This window comes from Oreochromis niloticus, linkage group LG17, assembly GCF_001858045.2.
Source record: "Oreochromis niloticus isolate F11D_XX linkage group LG17, O_niloticus_UMD_NMBU, whole genome shotgun sequence".
Lineage (NCBI taxonomy): Eukaryota > Metazoa > Chordata > Actinopteri > Cichliformes > Cichlidae > Oreochromis > Oreochromis niloticus.
Window position 1 is genome coordinate 20,923,696 of NC_031981.2, and position 13,121 is coordinate 20,936,816.

Here is a 13,121-nt window from a genome sequence, read left to right on the forward strand (position 1 = left end):
TGCCAAAAATTGTAATTCTCAATTGGGCAGTCGAGGCTGGCTCTGAAAATAAACATGTTTACATCCAGGTACAAAAAATAGCATTGGTCTATTTAACTGCTTTATCCCTTCATCAAAACTGTACAGAGGGTGAATTTTTATTTAACTCACCCTTTTAAATGTTTTTAAAGCTTGAATTTAATTTTTAATCAACGGCATGGCCATCCTAACTATCAGGTAGGCGCTGGCACCTTGGTTACATCTCTGAACTGATTTCACTTTTATTTTTCACAGTTGCCTTGAGGCACTTTAAATTGTAAGCTAAAGACCCTACAATAATAGAATACCCAAACAATCAGATGATCACCTATGAGCAAGCACTTGGCGACACTGGGAAGGAAGAACTTCCTTTTAACAGGAAAAAAACTTTGACGGAGCCAGGGTAAGGGAGGGGCGGCCATCTTCCACGATGAGTTGGTGGTGAGGGGAAATCTATAATCAACTGGACAAAAACATAATTTTTGTGATTTTGCCTCATTACACCATTAGATTGCAAAACAAATCAAAACAAAGAATCTGACTTTCACCTTTAATTCAAGAGCTGTGACATAAGCATGGCATTAACTACATCTATTTTAATACATGGCTCTTTATTTTGAGAGGCTCAATTGTAACTGGACAGTTGATTGAAAGCCATTTTATGGCCAGGCGAGGCCTATTCTCTCATTAGCTTGTGACAAATTAAGAAAAAAGATCTATTTCTGTTTCAGTGTAGCGAAGTGAGGGAGGCTTTAATAAACCTAGAGGGTAACTCTCACACTGCTAAGCTTAAGCTTTAAACACAGTGCTCTGAAAGCTAACGAGTGATGCTTCATCCATTCGTTATACACAGTTTATGGTTTGAATATAAGAATGGGTTTCATTAAACAGTTTCATAAGAAATAAGTCTTTAAGACATCAAATCATATGAAATGATTTTGTCTTTGTCTTTCAGTGGTTCGGTGATCTGGTGACTCCAGTGTGGTGGGAGGATGTTTGGCTAAAAGAAGGTTTTGCTCATTTCTTCGAGTACGTCGGGACTGACTTTCTCTTCCCAAAGTGGAACATGGTGAGTGTAAACCTGACTTTTACTTCATTTAAGAGCAAGTATTAATGTGCCAGCCACACTTATAAATATATACGTTTGTTAGAAAGTTACAAACAGCAAACATTTTTATTTTTCATCATCATGACCGCTGAAGTCAGAGAAAACTGCTGTTTAATCTGCAGTAATTTGCCAGTATGGCTGTCGTCTGGTACCTCCTGGCCTCCCCACAGATGGGTGAGCAACATCAAAGACCATCGCAGGGTACGGGACAGATCAGACATAGATCACAACAAGCATGACATGGAATGGCTAGCAGAGGGAGCAGCCAATGTAGGCAGGTGAAAACAAGATCATTAACCTGTCCTCAGTTAGATTTGCCTGTTGGATGTGTGCTGGATCAGGATCACCACCACAGGTAAAGCTTAAAAGCACAATGATGCTGCTGCTTGTCAGTGGGATAAACAGCACACCTCTGAAATTTTGTATTAATCAGTCTGATTAAAGGTTGGCCATTTTTTAGGTTTATTTAATAGAAATACGAATTTTGCACTCATAAATATACATAATTTAGTGTAATTATATAATCTAACAAACATGTCTTTGAATTAATCCTTAATTAATAAAAAAACATAGGAATGGGCGGTCGTTTCTGGACGCTGCCTTGTTTCCCTGCCATCTTGAGGGGGAATGTTGCTGTTAACTGTGTTTTATGTATAGTGCTATAGAGCACATATGTACTATGTCAAACGTGGAGCCGTCTTGATGCATGCTCAATCATCCAGGTAAGGAAAACCAAGAAAGTTGACTTTGTTCATCTGCACATAACGTTTTCAGTGGGAGAAACATGTCGACACTCATCCAAGTGACGTCTTCAGTCTCTTGGACCATTCAGCAAAGAAATAAAAACCTAAAGGGAACAGACATCAAATATCATCTTCAAAACAACAGACATGGATAATTCACTAAACAGATAAGTTACATACATGCAAAAAAGATACTTAATTGAATCAAATAAAATTAACAAAAAAAGAATAATAAAAATAAAACAAATCTTGAAGGTATTGTTAATACAGGATCAGTCCAGCATGGATGGGGAATATTTGAATTTGAGTGTAGCAGCGTTCTCATGTTGGATAACATCATTTGTTTTTGTTTTTTACAGTTTGAAATCACTGATAAATAATTTGGTTACATTTTCATATCATAAGTATCCAAGTCCAACAATATTAGATCTGATTCAAACACAATTTCACTAACAGCAGCAGCGAAAACTACCAGCAGAAAAATTCAGCATGTCCTCAACAAGTCACTTCAGTATCGCTACTTAAGAAAGTTCCAAGCAACATGTTGAAAACCCCCTAAACTTTTCACAAATTGTTCCCCAGTTTTCCAAAGTTGCAATAGAAATACAGTTCAGAATAGGAGTGGTTTTAAAAAATCGATTTTCCAATTCAAATCGATTTTAGTTTTAATAACACAATATTGATTCATTAAATCCTTAATCGATTTTTAAATATAAATGTATTTTGCCAGAAAGGCCAGAATCTCAGGTTAAAGCTCACAAAAGTATTTCAACAACCACCAAAGAGTTAAAATACCAAACGATTAAAAAGCAGTAACCAGATTCTGCACAAAGATGTACACACAAAGTGCGACCTGATGACACGCACATGGAAACACCGTTGGTGCTGAAAGCCGATATCTCACAGGTTCTGAAGCTGCAGGTTTTTATCTCTCTCCAATCACAATTCCTTGAACCAGCAGCAAAAGAAAATCAAAACTATGCTTCACGTTTGATAAACATTGTCATGAATTCCCTCTTACTTTGGCTGTTTTTCTTCCACTACAATAAAATCACACTGCTTGCACAGCTCTTTCTCTCTCTCAGTGCACTCAGAGACCAGTTTACCATCAAAAATCTCTGTTTTCTACATTATTCGCGTGTTTATTACGTATCGTTGTGTACAGTACAGTCAGTCGCAGTTTTTTTTTTCTCAAAAAAGACCTCCAACAAGAAAGCCTAATTTCTGCGGTTCAATACAGAAAAAATCTAAACTTTTACAAATTCTGCCAAACTGCGAAACGCTTAGCTGTTTGTCTAATAAAACCTCTGTAACATTACTCTGCTTCACTTCAGCAGCATTAGGTAATGTTCATCAACCATGTTGATTCATGGTTTTCTTCCATTTTTGATCTACTGCAGAATATTTTTATGGCGGTTATGTGCTGTAAAAAGGCAGGCCAGGGAAATCTCCTTCATGTTTTTCTGTGTTTTATCCTCAGTGACTTTAACACAAAGGCATCTGCTGCGACGCTTACACCTCTGAAGTCTCACAAGTGTCAGCGTTGTTTTTATACATAGATATAAAAATATGGATATGTACTGATAAATGATCACAATGATAATATTTCTGACTGTCTGAGTCAAAATTGAATTGAACTGAATCGAATGGAGACCTCATGAATCGGAATTGAATCAGTTATAACAGTGATGATACCCAGCCCTAGTTTACAGTTCATATAGCATGATAAAGTGAGTCTCTACTTTTTGTTGACCCAACTAAGATCAAATTTTGGATTTCAGGGCTGATGAATGAACACCTGAGCCTATCTCAAATAAATGACCAGTAAATGCACCTTAATTGTATTAAAGTTATTTCTTACAAAGGGCACTTTTAAGGAAATACTCTCATGATATGGCTTGTTTCACAGTAAACTGTGCAAACAGCCAGTCAATAAGTACTTTACCACTGATTATATTATATCACTTTCTTCAGCCTAGGATATTTGATTTTGAACTGCAAAATTGCAGAGCTGTCTAACGTGTTTTCACCTCGTAGCATCACGTGGTCCTCTTTGTTACGCTGAGTATCTTTTGTCACTGCTGTCTGATGTCCCAGCTTTGGCACTACATTTGCGTTTTTCACCTACATTTACCTGCTGGTTGGGTTTAGGAACTAAAAGTATTAAATTGTAAAGTGTAAATGCAGGACCCCTCCTCAGAAACCCTGCTGGTTAGAAAACAACAAGTTGGAAGTGACAATAGAGTCTCACTAATGGGATAACCCAGTGCATCGCAGCCCACCAGTAAATAAAACAACACTGAGAAACACCAACAGCTTTGACAAAGCCCAATTTTTGTTATGCTCTGAAAATGGGAACAGGCTGACCTGTCTGAAATATTTTGTTTGTTGTTTTTGTGAAACTGAAACCAGATTTGAACCAGTTTTGCATTTTCAGACTCATGTTAAACTTTGGGAACAGCGTGTGAATCATAATAATCCACACTCAGAAGTTCACTTTCAGACTTTCTTAAGAGCTTAACCACCAGGTGTGTCTTCACAAAATGTCACTCTGGAGTGAAAATGAAATCGCTAAAGACTTGGTGGTAGCACCGCAGGTTCACTCACTTTTTGACAAACAGGAAATCAAGCTCTCTGCTGAGCATGTAGAAGTGCTTTCAGGTATTCTGAAGCTCTGTCTGCTCACTCATGAAATTTAATTTTTCTCCCCTCTTGTGGTTTTATGAGTCAGGATTTCAGCTCAAGGCCTCAGCCGGTCAGATATGAATTAGATCTTTTTCAGAGTATAGCACAAAAAAAAAATCCCCAGACACCAAATAGAACATGGGTAGAAGGCAGAAAATTTGATCTAAAGACAGAAAAAACATCTCTCAGGGAGGCAAACAGGCTGGATATGAAATCAGACTTCAGACCTGGTTTATCTTTCTGTTCAGAGGCTGATCAGCCAGTGGACTCATTTTAACTGGTGCTGGTTGTTCTTTGGCAGAAAATAATTCTCAGTGGAAAGTGTTGACACAGAGGTCTGAGGATTATCCAGAGTAACTGGGACAGTTTTTGTGGACACTTTTAGCATCCCAAATAAAATACTGATCTAGTCTATTGTACTGGAGCGGTGACACAATAGCACTCAAACTGTGTTAGATCACAATACAGAATACATCTTCTCTCTAATAATTTGGTTGAAGTTACTACTTTTGAAGCGTTTCATAAAATTAACTGCCATAACTACTGGATTTAAATAGAGATTTTTCAGGTTATGGCCCATTTGCTTTGTACACAGAGTTCAGTGACAGCTGCAGCACATTAATGATAAACGCAGTATCCCAGTAGAATCATTAATACAAAGGATGAAAGGCAACAACATGCCTGTAAACCAAAAACTTAACTGGGTCAATCTGGTGCAAAATCCCAGAACAGTCCGTGTGGAAGTGCAGTTCCTCAAAAGGCCACTTGAAGATGGCCCCAAAAAATGAGTAAATCCCATAAGCACCCATTTAAAAACTGACCCCAAGATTTGCAGAAAAAATAAAGAGTCTGCTACAAAAACAAGTTAAAATAAAAATATATGGCAATAAAACAAGACTGTGTTTGCATCTACCATATAGTGGAACAGATGAAGACAGCAAACTAGTAAAGAAATATTTGATTTTAAAGTACATTAAAACTGTACTGCAATAAAGGGGTTTTGTCATTACTCACGAAAGTAAAGTATTCAATATTACATTACTTTGCATTACATTATAACATGCCCTGAAATACACTGTCAGATAATTACCAGTAAACAGTATGAACCTAAGGCGACAGTCCCACATGCTGCTAATGTGGACACACACACACATTAACACATTTTAGTGTTTGGTTCTTGCAGATAACTGAAGGGCTTTTGTAACACAATGTAACTTCAATTAACTTTAATGTAATTAGTCAATTTAGTAGAGTAATGCATTACATTACTGTGTTGCTGAAAAATATAATGTGATTACTAAATGCGCCACACCCAAAAACCCAGTTGGAGGAAGACTCGATGAGTTCTCGGTCAGGTATGGAGGTTATTTTGTGCTGAAGGTTTGGCTTCCTCTTTGGTTTTCTTGGGCCACAAAAATGTTTGAACATCATTGTACTCGGTAATGTTCCACCGCTGCTGTCCATTTTCCATCCGGTGGCGTTGGCTATTGTTAGATCAACAGCACTCTAGTCAAGTGGTGCTGGTGCGAGGCCTGTGCCAGCCCTTTTAAACACATTCCCATCCAAATCATAAACCCATTGTACAGGATTTTTGAAGTTTCTAGTTTGAAGTTACCAGAACACAACACCCATTACTTTATCTTCTAAACTGTTCTCATTTCCTGTCTGTGCCTTTAGAAAGTGCAACTGCACAGTTGGACACATTTCACAGAATGAGAGATGTGGTTGGATGGTAACAAACTGGAAATTCAATATTTCCACAACCATCAGTGCTTCCCACTGAGCTCCCAGTTTGACTTCAGGAGAATCTTTGAAGCAAATAATTGTATCAGCAGATCAGCTGTTAGCTGTTCTATTTTTAACAGCCTACCTTGTTTCTCTTTTCTCGGTAAAAGCTTTACATAACTTGGAATACATTTGGATATACAGCATGGGTATAAGCACAGAGTTAAAAGCAGCTGTTGAGGAGGAGGAAGTCCTGACTGGGAGGTCTTCTCTTGAACTCTTCCACCTCCCTCCACTCACATCAATCGATACGTCCTTCCTTCTTTTTCTAAAACTGTTTCCTTGAAATTCGGCAGATATTCAGCCGTGAGTCTCCTCAGAAGGTAAAATCCTGTTTTCTTTTATTCTGCTCAGGTTCGCAAACAAATTGACTCAGAGGATGATTCAACTCAAAACAATATAAAATTAGAAATGAAACCTTCCTCAAATTTGCTCAAAGCCTCGCAGGGTACCCCTCCCCACCACCACCCCCACCTTCCTCCCCGAAGGACAAACTCAAGAAACTTCTCTGAGAAACGGTGAACGCTGCAGAACTTTAAATTACAGCACATGCACGCTTCCTGCTTTGTTTCTGCCCAAGTACGTTGTGATTTTCTTCCAACAGAGAATGTGCTACACTAAAACACCTTATCTTCTGCACGCACACACAGTCTGTTTCTGAGCGACATGGCATTTTTAAATCCCTGTTACTGCCGTTCTGCACGGCTGGACACTTTAATAGAAACAAAGTGTTTCTCCAATAACAAGCACAACGATGATAAAGTGAACCGGTGCTGATAAAATAATTTATTTCTAATGCAGGTTTTTATTTAAAAAAGGCCATTTCCATCAGCTGTGAGTCACAGTGCTGCAGGGCCAGGAGCAAAAACACAGGAGAAGGCAAACAAATATAAATATAATGAGGGCAGGAATAGATTGTGTCTGTGTTAGTCAATCAATCACGTACCCAATCAACTGGCATTATGACTACGATATGAAGGAGAGGTTATATATTCGATCTGGCCTGGGCTTGCATAAGAAAATGAGCACTAAGTGGCAGAGAATCATGAAACCTGGGTGTCAAGGATCGGCTGTGTGGCAGCCAGAGTGTGGACCCAAATGAAGAAGTTAGGAGACAGGAAGTGGAGTCAAAAACTGCCTTAATACTGATAAGCTGCAAGGATACGACAAAACAGGTAATTAAATTACAAGGAAACATAGGAAAACAGAAATATAGAGCTACAGTATGAGGGACAATGTGGCAAAAATCAGATCAGGTTAATAACGATGATAGAAAGACAACAGCACAACCGGCACACTGAACGGTGTTCAGCTGACCTTTGTTAAACAAAGCTAGCTAGAGCTGACTGTGGTGTCAGTCAGTGGGTGTTTTCAGTGTGTAACTCATGTGGAAATAATAAAAAATAAATAATTAAAAGCAGTCCACTCATCTAAACATGGTCAACAAAGCTAAACTGAAACCTTCAAAATATGGATTTTATGAACCAGTGGGTGACACTGATGGTGACTACAGAGTTTATAATAATAATAATAATAATAAAGTAAACAGGGGGAAAAAACTCAGATGCAAAATGCCTTAATGGGAAGTTATCCAAGTGGTCCCTGCTCAGATCTCAGAACCGTTTGAGTCCAACCGGTAGGAGACAGAGAAATATCTGAATGGTTTATGCTGTGGGAATACCTCAAGGATCTGGGACACAGGGGTACGGAGACATACAATAGGAAGATGAAATGTTTGAGAAAGAGAAAGTGTCGTAGATGAAGCAAAAAAGAACCTCTGGCGGAGCTTTGTGTGCCAGCTTGTAACCTTGTTGTGTTTGATTCCGGTCCAGCGTGATCAAAGCTTCTCTCCTAATCACATGTGCTTAAAAGTTAATGTGTCCTCCCCAGGGATCTGCCAACTAATTATTTTTTAAAGCAGAATTAAACTTGGTTTATACAAGTGTAACGATGGCCTGCTTCTCCGGTACTTTAATGAAAAGCCAAATGATCGAAATCAGACATTTTCTAATAACTCTGGCGCCCAAATACCAATACAGCCCGTTAATCTCAGCTAAACACAGCAGTAATGAAGGCACAGCAGGAAAAACTAATCATAATTTTATCCCAGCATGAACCAGAACAGTTCTTATCTGAAAAATGTAATGGCGCTTTCTAAATATTTAACTTGTTCCACTTTTTTAATGAAAAGTCCTAATTTGCTGATAAACATAAGACATTGTCTTCTCCTCAAGTCAAGACATTTGGGAGAACTCAAATAAAATGTGTCTTTTTTCCAGTCTATTAAAAAAGGGGAAAGCGTCTTTGAAGAAATGAATAATGTTCATTTCTAACTTCTCCACAAAGCCCATTCTCATTTATGTCCCTGGAGGTCACACACGTGCATATTAAAGTTCTTTAAGACTTATTGGCATACTATTTGCTACCACTATAGCTGAAAAAACCACTATGGAGATATTTTTTTTCTCTAACATGCATTTAAAGATCCCCCCCCCCCAATGGCCACTTGAGACAATCTCCAAAAATGACCCCATCCTTGCCTTCTGGAGTGTTCTTAATGGAATTATCTGACCAATAATGTGTCCTGCTGTGTGGTGCGAACCATCCAAGTCTGTGCTTTGAGTCTGTTACTCAGTAAATGGGTTTGCATGCACTTTATGAATGCAGCTTGGTAACAAAGCCCGTACAATGTCAGCAAGCCAGTATCTCTTCTATGCATCACTTCTGCCTCCAACATTCCAAGAGTGCAATAACCACAATACCTAAGTCAGGGTTTCACAGATGCATCGCTGTGTCTCATCCATCTGTTTGTGTATGTTCTGTGGTTGTAATTGTGGTAGGTGAACACATGTAGTGTAACACTCAGGAAAAGATTTTATGTGATCCTTCTGAGACTTTGTGTCTTTATAAGGGGACACTACATTTTGGCTTTTCTGCACTTTAAACGGGAGGTAAACAATAGTCACTTTATTGTGTCGTATGATGACATATGTTTTTATACTTAATGTTTTTATATGATATTTATTTTTATCCCAAATATCTGCATGTTAAATAAGAGGTTGGGCCTCAGGAGATTAAAAACAGGTGATGGGTCACTGGTGACACGGTAGATGTTAAGAGGTTAAGCAGTTAAAATGATCTCTTACAGCACTGGTACTCGTAGCATAAACACATTTCTTTGCCTTTTTTTTATCGCTGACAGCAGAACATCTGTTTATCTGCTCTGCATACAGAGAGCAGGTCAGAGGTGAACGTTGACTGACGGAGAACAAACGGACTTCCTATAGAAAGTCCGTTTGTTCTCATGTTGAAGAGAACAGAGAAAGATCGATATTCAGCCTCTTCGCTCATCTCTGATATGGACATATTTAAAGGAGGAGAAAAGACTGTGTTTGCATTCACTTTAATAGCACATGTTTGCTTACAGCACTCAGCCAGCTGGGAAATCAACAAGGTACTAAATGATTAAAGCTCGGGGCAGGTTATTTGTTATGTATTATTTTAAAGACACATTAAGCATATTTGTAGTTATTTTTCAATATGATGTTTATGAGGATGTCCAAAGACATGCAGATAGTAGGGTTGGGTTAACCGGTGATTCTAAATTGACTGTTGGTGTGAATGTTAGTGGGAATAGTGGTTTGTCTCTCTGTGTTAGACCTGCAACAGACTAGTGACCTGTCCGGGTTGTACCCTACCTCTTGCGCTATGGTAGCTGGGATATGCTCCAGCACCCCCACGATTTGAATTGAATTATCTGGATGGATGGAGTTTAGGACTCTACTGACTTGCACACATCTCTTGCATAACTCACCAAAGTAGTACACAAAGCTTCAGCACTCTGTGCTCGAGGCTGGACGGACAGATGAGCAGTCTTATAGCTGAAGCAGTCCTGATTCTCAGCCATGAATGAATCTGATGTGAGACAGCATTAGACTTTCTGAAAAGTGAAACTTCGAACTGAAAAATTGTTTGTTTAAATTCCACCTTCCGCCTTCACAGTCCCCAGAAGAAAAAGTCACTATGATCTCAATGTTTCTCAATTCAAACATGTTTAATATCACAGTTCTGCTTTTGTTGTTGGTGTTTTGATGGAAATGAATGTGGTTGGCAACTTGTTGGGAACATAGTAAGACACAGCACACATTTTGTGTGACTGAATTATCATGTTGGCTGACATGTTTCTCATGCACGTGCTTCTTTATGTCCTGTGGACACCTCAAGCTGTCCACAGGACATAAAGGCTGGATGTGACATTCAGAGAAATTTTCTTTGGGCTGTTTTACTGAATATGACAAACATGAAATATTCCAAACAACATCCAGCATGTTTCTAGTGAAATGGTACTCAGACAAGGTAAATTATTGTTTTGAATGTTATCAAGCACAGTTTATGAGTTCATGACATCTGTGTGATGTGTACATTAATTGTCCATTAACCACTGGAAGCCCTCAGGGACGTGTCTTCCGCAGCCTCGCTCCCCTAATGATTTTTTCCACTGTGTGTTGTTTGATGTCCGTCTTTGATTGAGGGAACCTGCCGGCAGATGGTGGAATTGTACACACACTCTCTCACACATCCATGTCATTATTAATCAGTTTCTCATCCTCATCTTTTTAACTGCCAGATGAAGGTGTGTTGGCTTCATTGGTTACCACATGAGGCAGGTTTACCAGGTTCTGTTTGAACCACATGACATATAAACATATTGTATTAAAACCAAAGCATATACTTGAACATAGATGGCCAATCTTGTGTGCATCATCAGTATCAGTAAAAAACTAACATCCAAGGTTCTTCATTATAATGTTATTTGAGCAGAACTCACAGTCAATGAAAACCAAAATGGTTTTGTGGCCTTGGGGTGATGAAATCAGAATGAAAGTGCCACACAGAGTGCTGTCTACTACCCGAACGTGACATGTTAAAATGACACCAAAATGAAGAGGAGGCTAGAGCGAGGAGGGAGGAAGAAAAACAGGTGGTGAGGAGGAGTGACAGCCTGGAAGTGAAGGAAGACGGAGCGATGAGACGAGCAGACGTTTCAAAAGTTCAGCAGCTGCTCCTGAACGCCGTCCTATCCCTCCATCTGTGTGTGCGTGTTTGTGTTTACCCTGACTGTTGGCCTATTAGCCGTCCCTCCACATGTGGGTCCATCTGGTTCATAATGAACATATGGACCAGATGGACCCCCTATTTCACTCTCTCCAGGTGATTTAAAGTGTCTGTTAATTAGAGCTGATGTCTCATTTAGTCTGGTTTTCTCCCCTTTCTCATAGCCACAGTTAGTTTCATCCAAATGTGCCATTTAACTAATTGACTAATTGTATAATTCATGGTGGAGTCCCTGAACTGTCTGTTTACCTCTGTGTGTGCCTTTTTGCTGACTCTGAGATGAGAGCAATAGTCTGTGAGGAATCCTGTTTCAAACAAAGCAGGGAAAAAAATTCAAACTAATCAGATCTGCAACTCTTCTAGCAACCCATCAACAATTATTTAAAAAAGAAAAAAAAAACAGCTGTTTGTCTGAAGCCACTCATACCGACTGAGATTCAAACTGCCGTCACTTTTTCTCGCCAGATATCAGATAGTTCATTGCTGCAGATGAAAAACAAATTTATAAAATTAATCTGGATCCCAAAGTTACACTCCCATGACTTTTCAGTTTCTGTGTCGAGATATTGAAACTTAGAACTGCTTAACAAGATGAAAATGTGACAAATGTAAATCAGCATCAACGGTCACTCACCAAGAAATAGTCTGATCCCAGCAGATGCTGTAAAACCCAGGTCTATGTTGATTCTTTTGTTCATTAAAACTTTTGTTTAACAAGATGCAGCATCATTAAAACTACATCTACAATATGCCCACTGCTTTAATCCGTGAATTACACCTAACCTCGTGGACCAAGAATTAGCCAGATCCCTCCAGATACTGTTAATTTAAAAGAAAAAAAAAGTTGCGTTTAGTCTATTCATTAACATCTGAAACTTAATAAGCCAACAATTCTATTGCTTAACAAGGAGGTTCATTAAAACCAAATCTCCATAGTAAACACTGTAATCCATGAATTAGACAGTGCCACACTTCTCTGGATTTAGCCAGATCCCAGGGGTAATTTAGACAGAGCTCATTAAATCTCCACATGCTTGCAGATGTCTATTAAAACCTCGAAACCAGAAAAGCTGATGAGGAGAGGAAACAAGAAGAGGAGCAATGGGAGGGAATGAAGACAGCAAAGAAAGGAGAGAAGATGAGACATGGGATTGAGGAGAGATCAAAAGAGAGAACAGAAAACATCGAAAGATACACAGTGGACGCAATTAGAAAATAATCACGAGGACATAAAAAGAGAAGATGGGAGAGAAACTGCAAAAGCTGGATAAGGTGAAAGTCCTGAGGAAAGAAGCAGAGAAACAAGATCAGGAAAGGAACAACAAAGATCCCAGAAAGCACCGTCTAACTACAGCTAAACATTTGTTCTACATATAAATGTTTAACTAGAATCTGTCAAAAGCTGAGCTGGAACGACACCATAAAAGTCGAAAAAGACAAAGAGACTCCCATACTGTGCGAGGGCAAAGCATCCCGTCCTCCTTTTACTAGGAAACATGTTTTAGTGAGATTCACTGGATTTCTGGAACTTGGTTCAGCTTTGAAATAAAACGAATAACAGCCGAGTCAATTTTCTAGTTATCATAGCCGCTTTTTCTTTTCTTTGACCTTTTGCATGTATTTTTATGACATAAGGCTTAATATGCACACAATACTGTGCTACATTA

General features: G+C 38.8%; 1 protein-coding gene across 1 annotated transcript in view; it reads left to right on the forward strand.

The window, feature by feature from the left end:
* The window catches only part of LOC100692659 (thyrotropin-releasing hormone-degrading ectoenzyme), a 257,284-nt gene that overhangs the window by 189,171 nt on the left and 54,992 nt on the right, over positions 1–13,121 (forward strand). Inside the window, exon 6 of the mRNA XM_019347171.2 lies at positions 974–1,087. Coding sequence (XP_019202716.1) covers positions 974–1,087 — 114 coding nt within the window. The remainder of the gene's footprint in view (positions 1–973; positions 1,088–13,121) is intronic.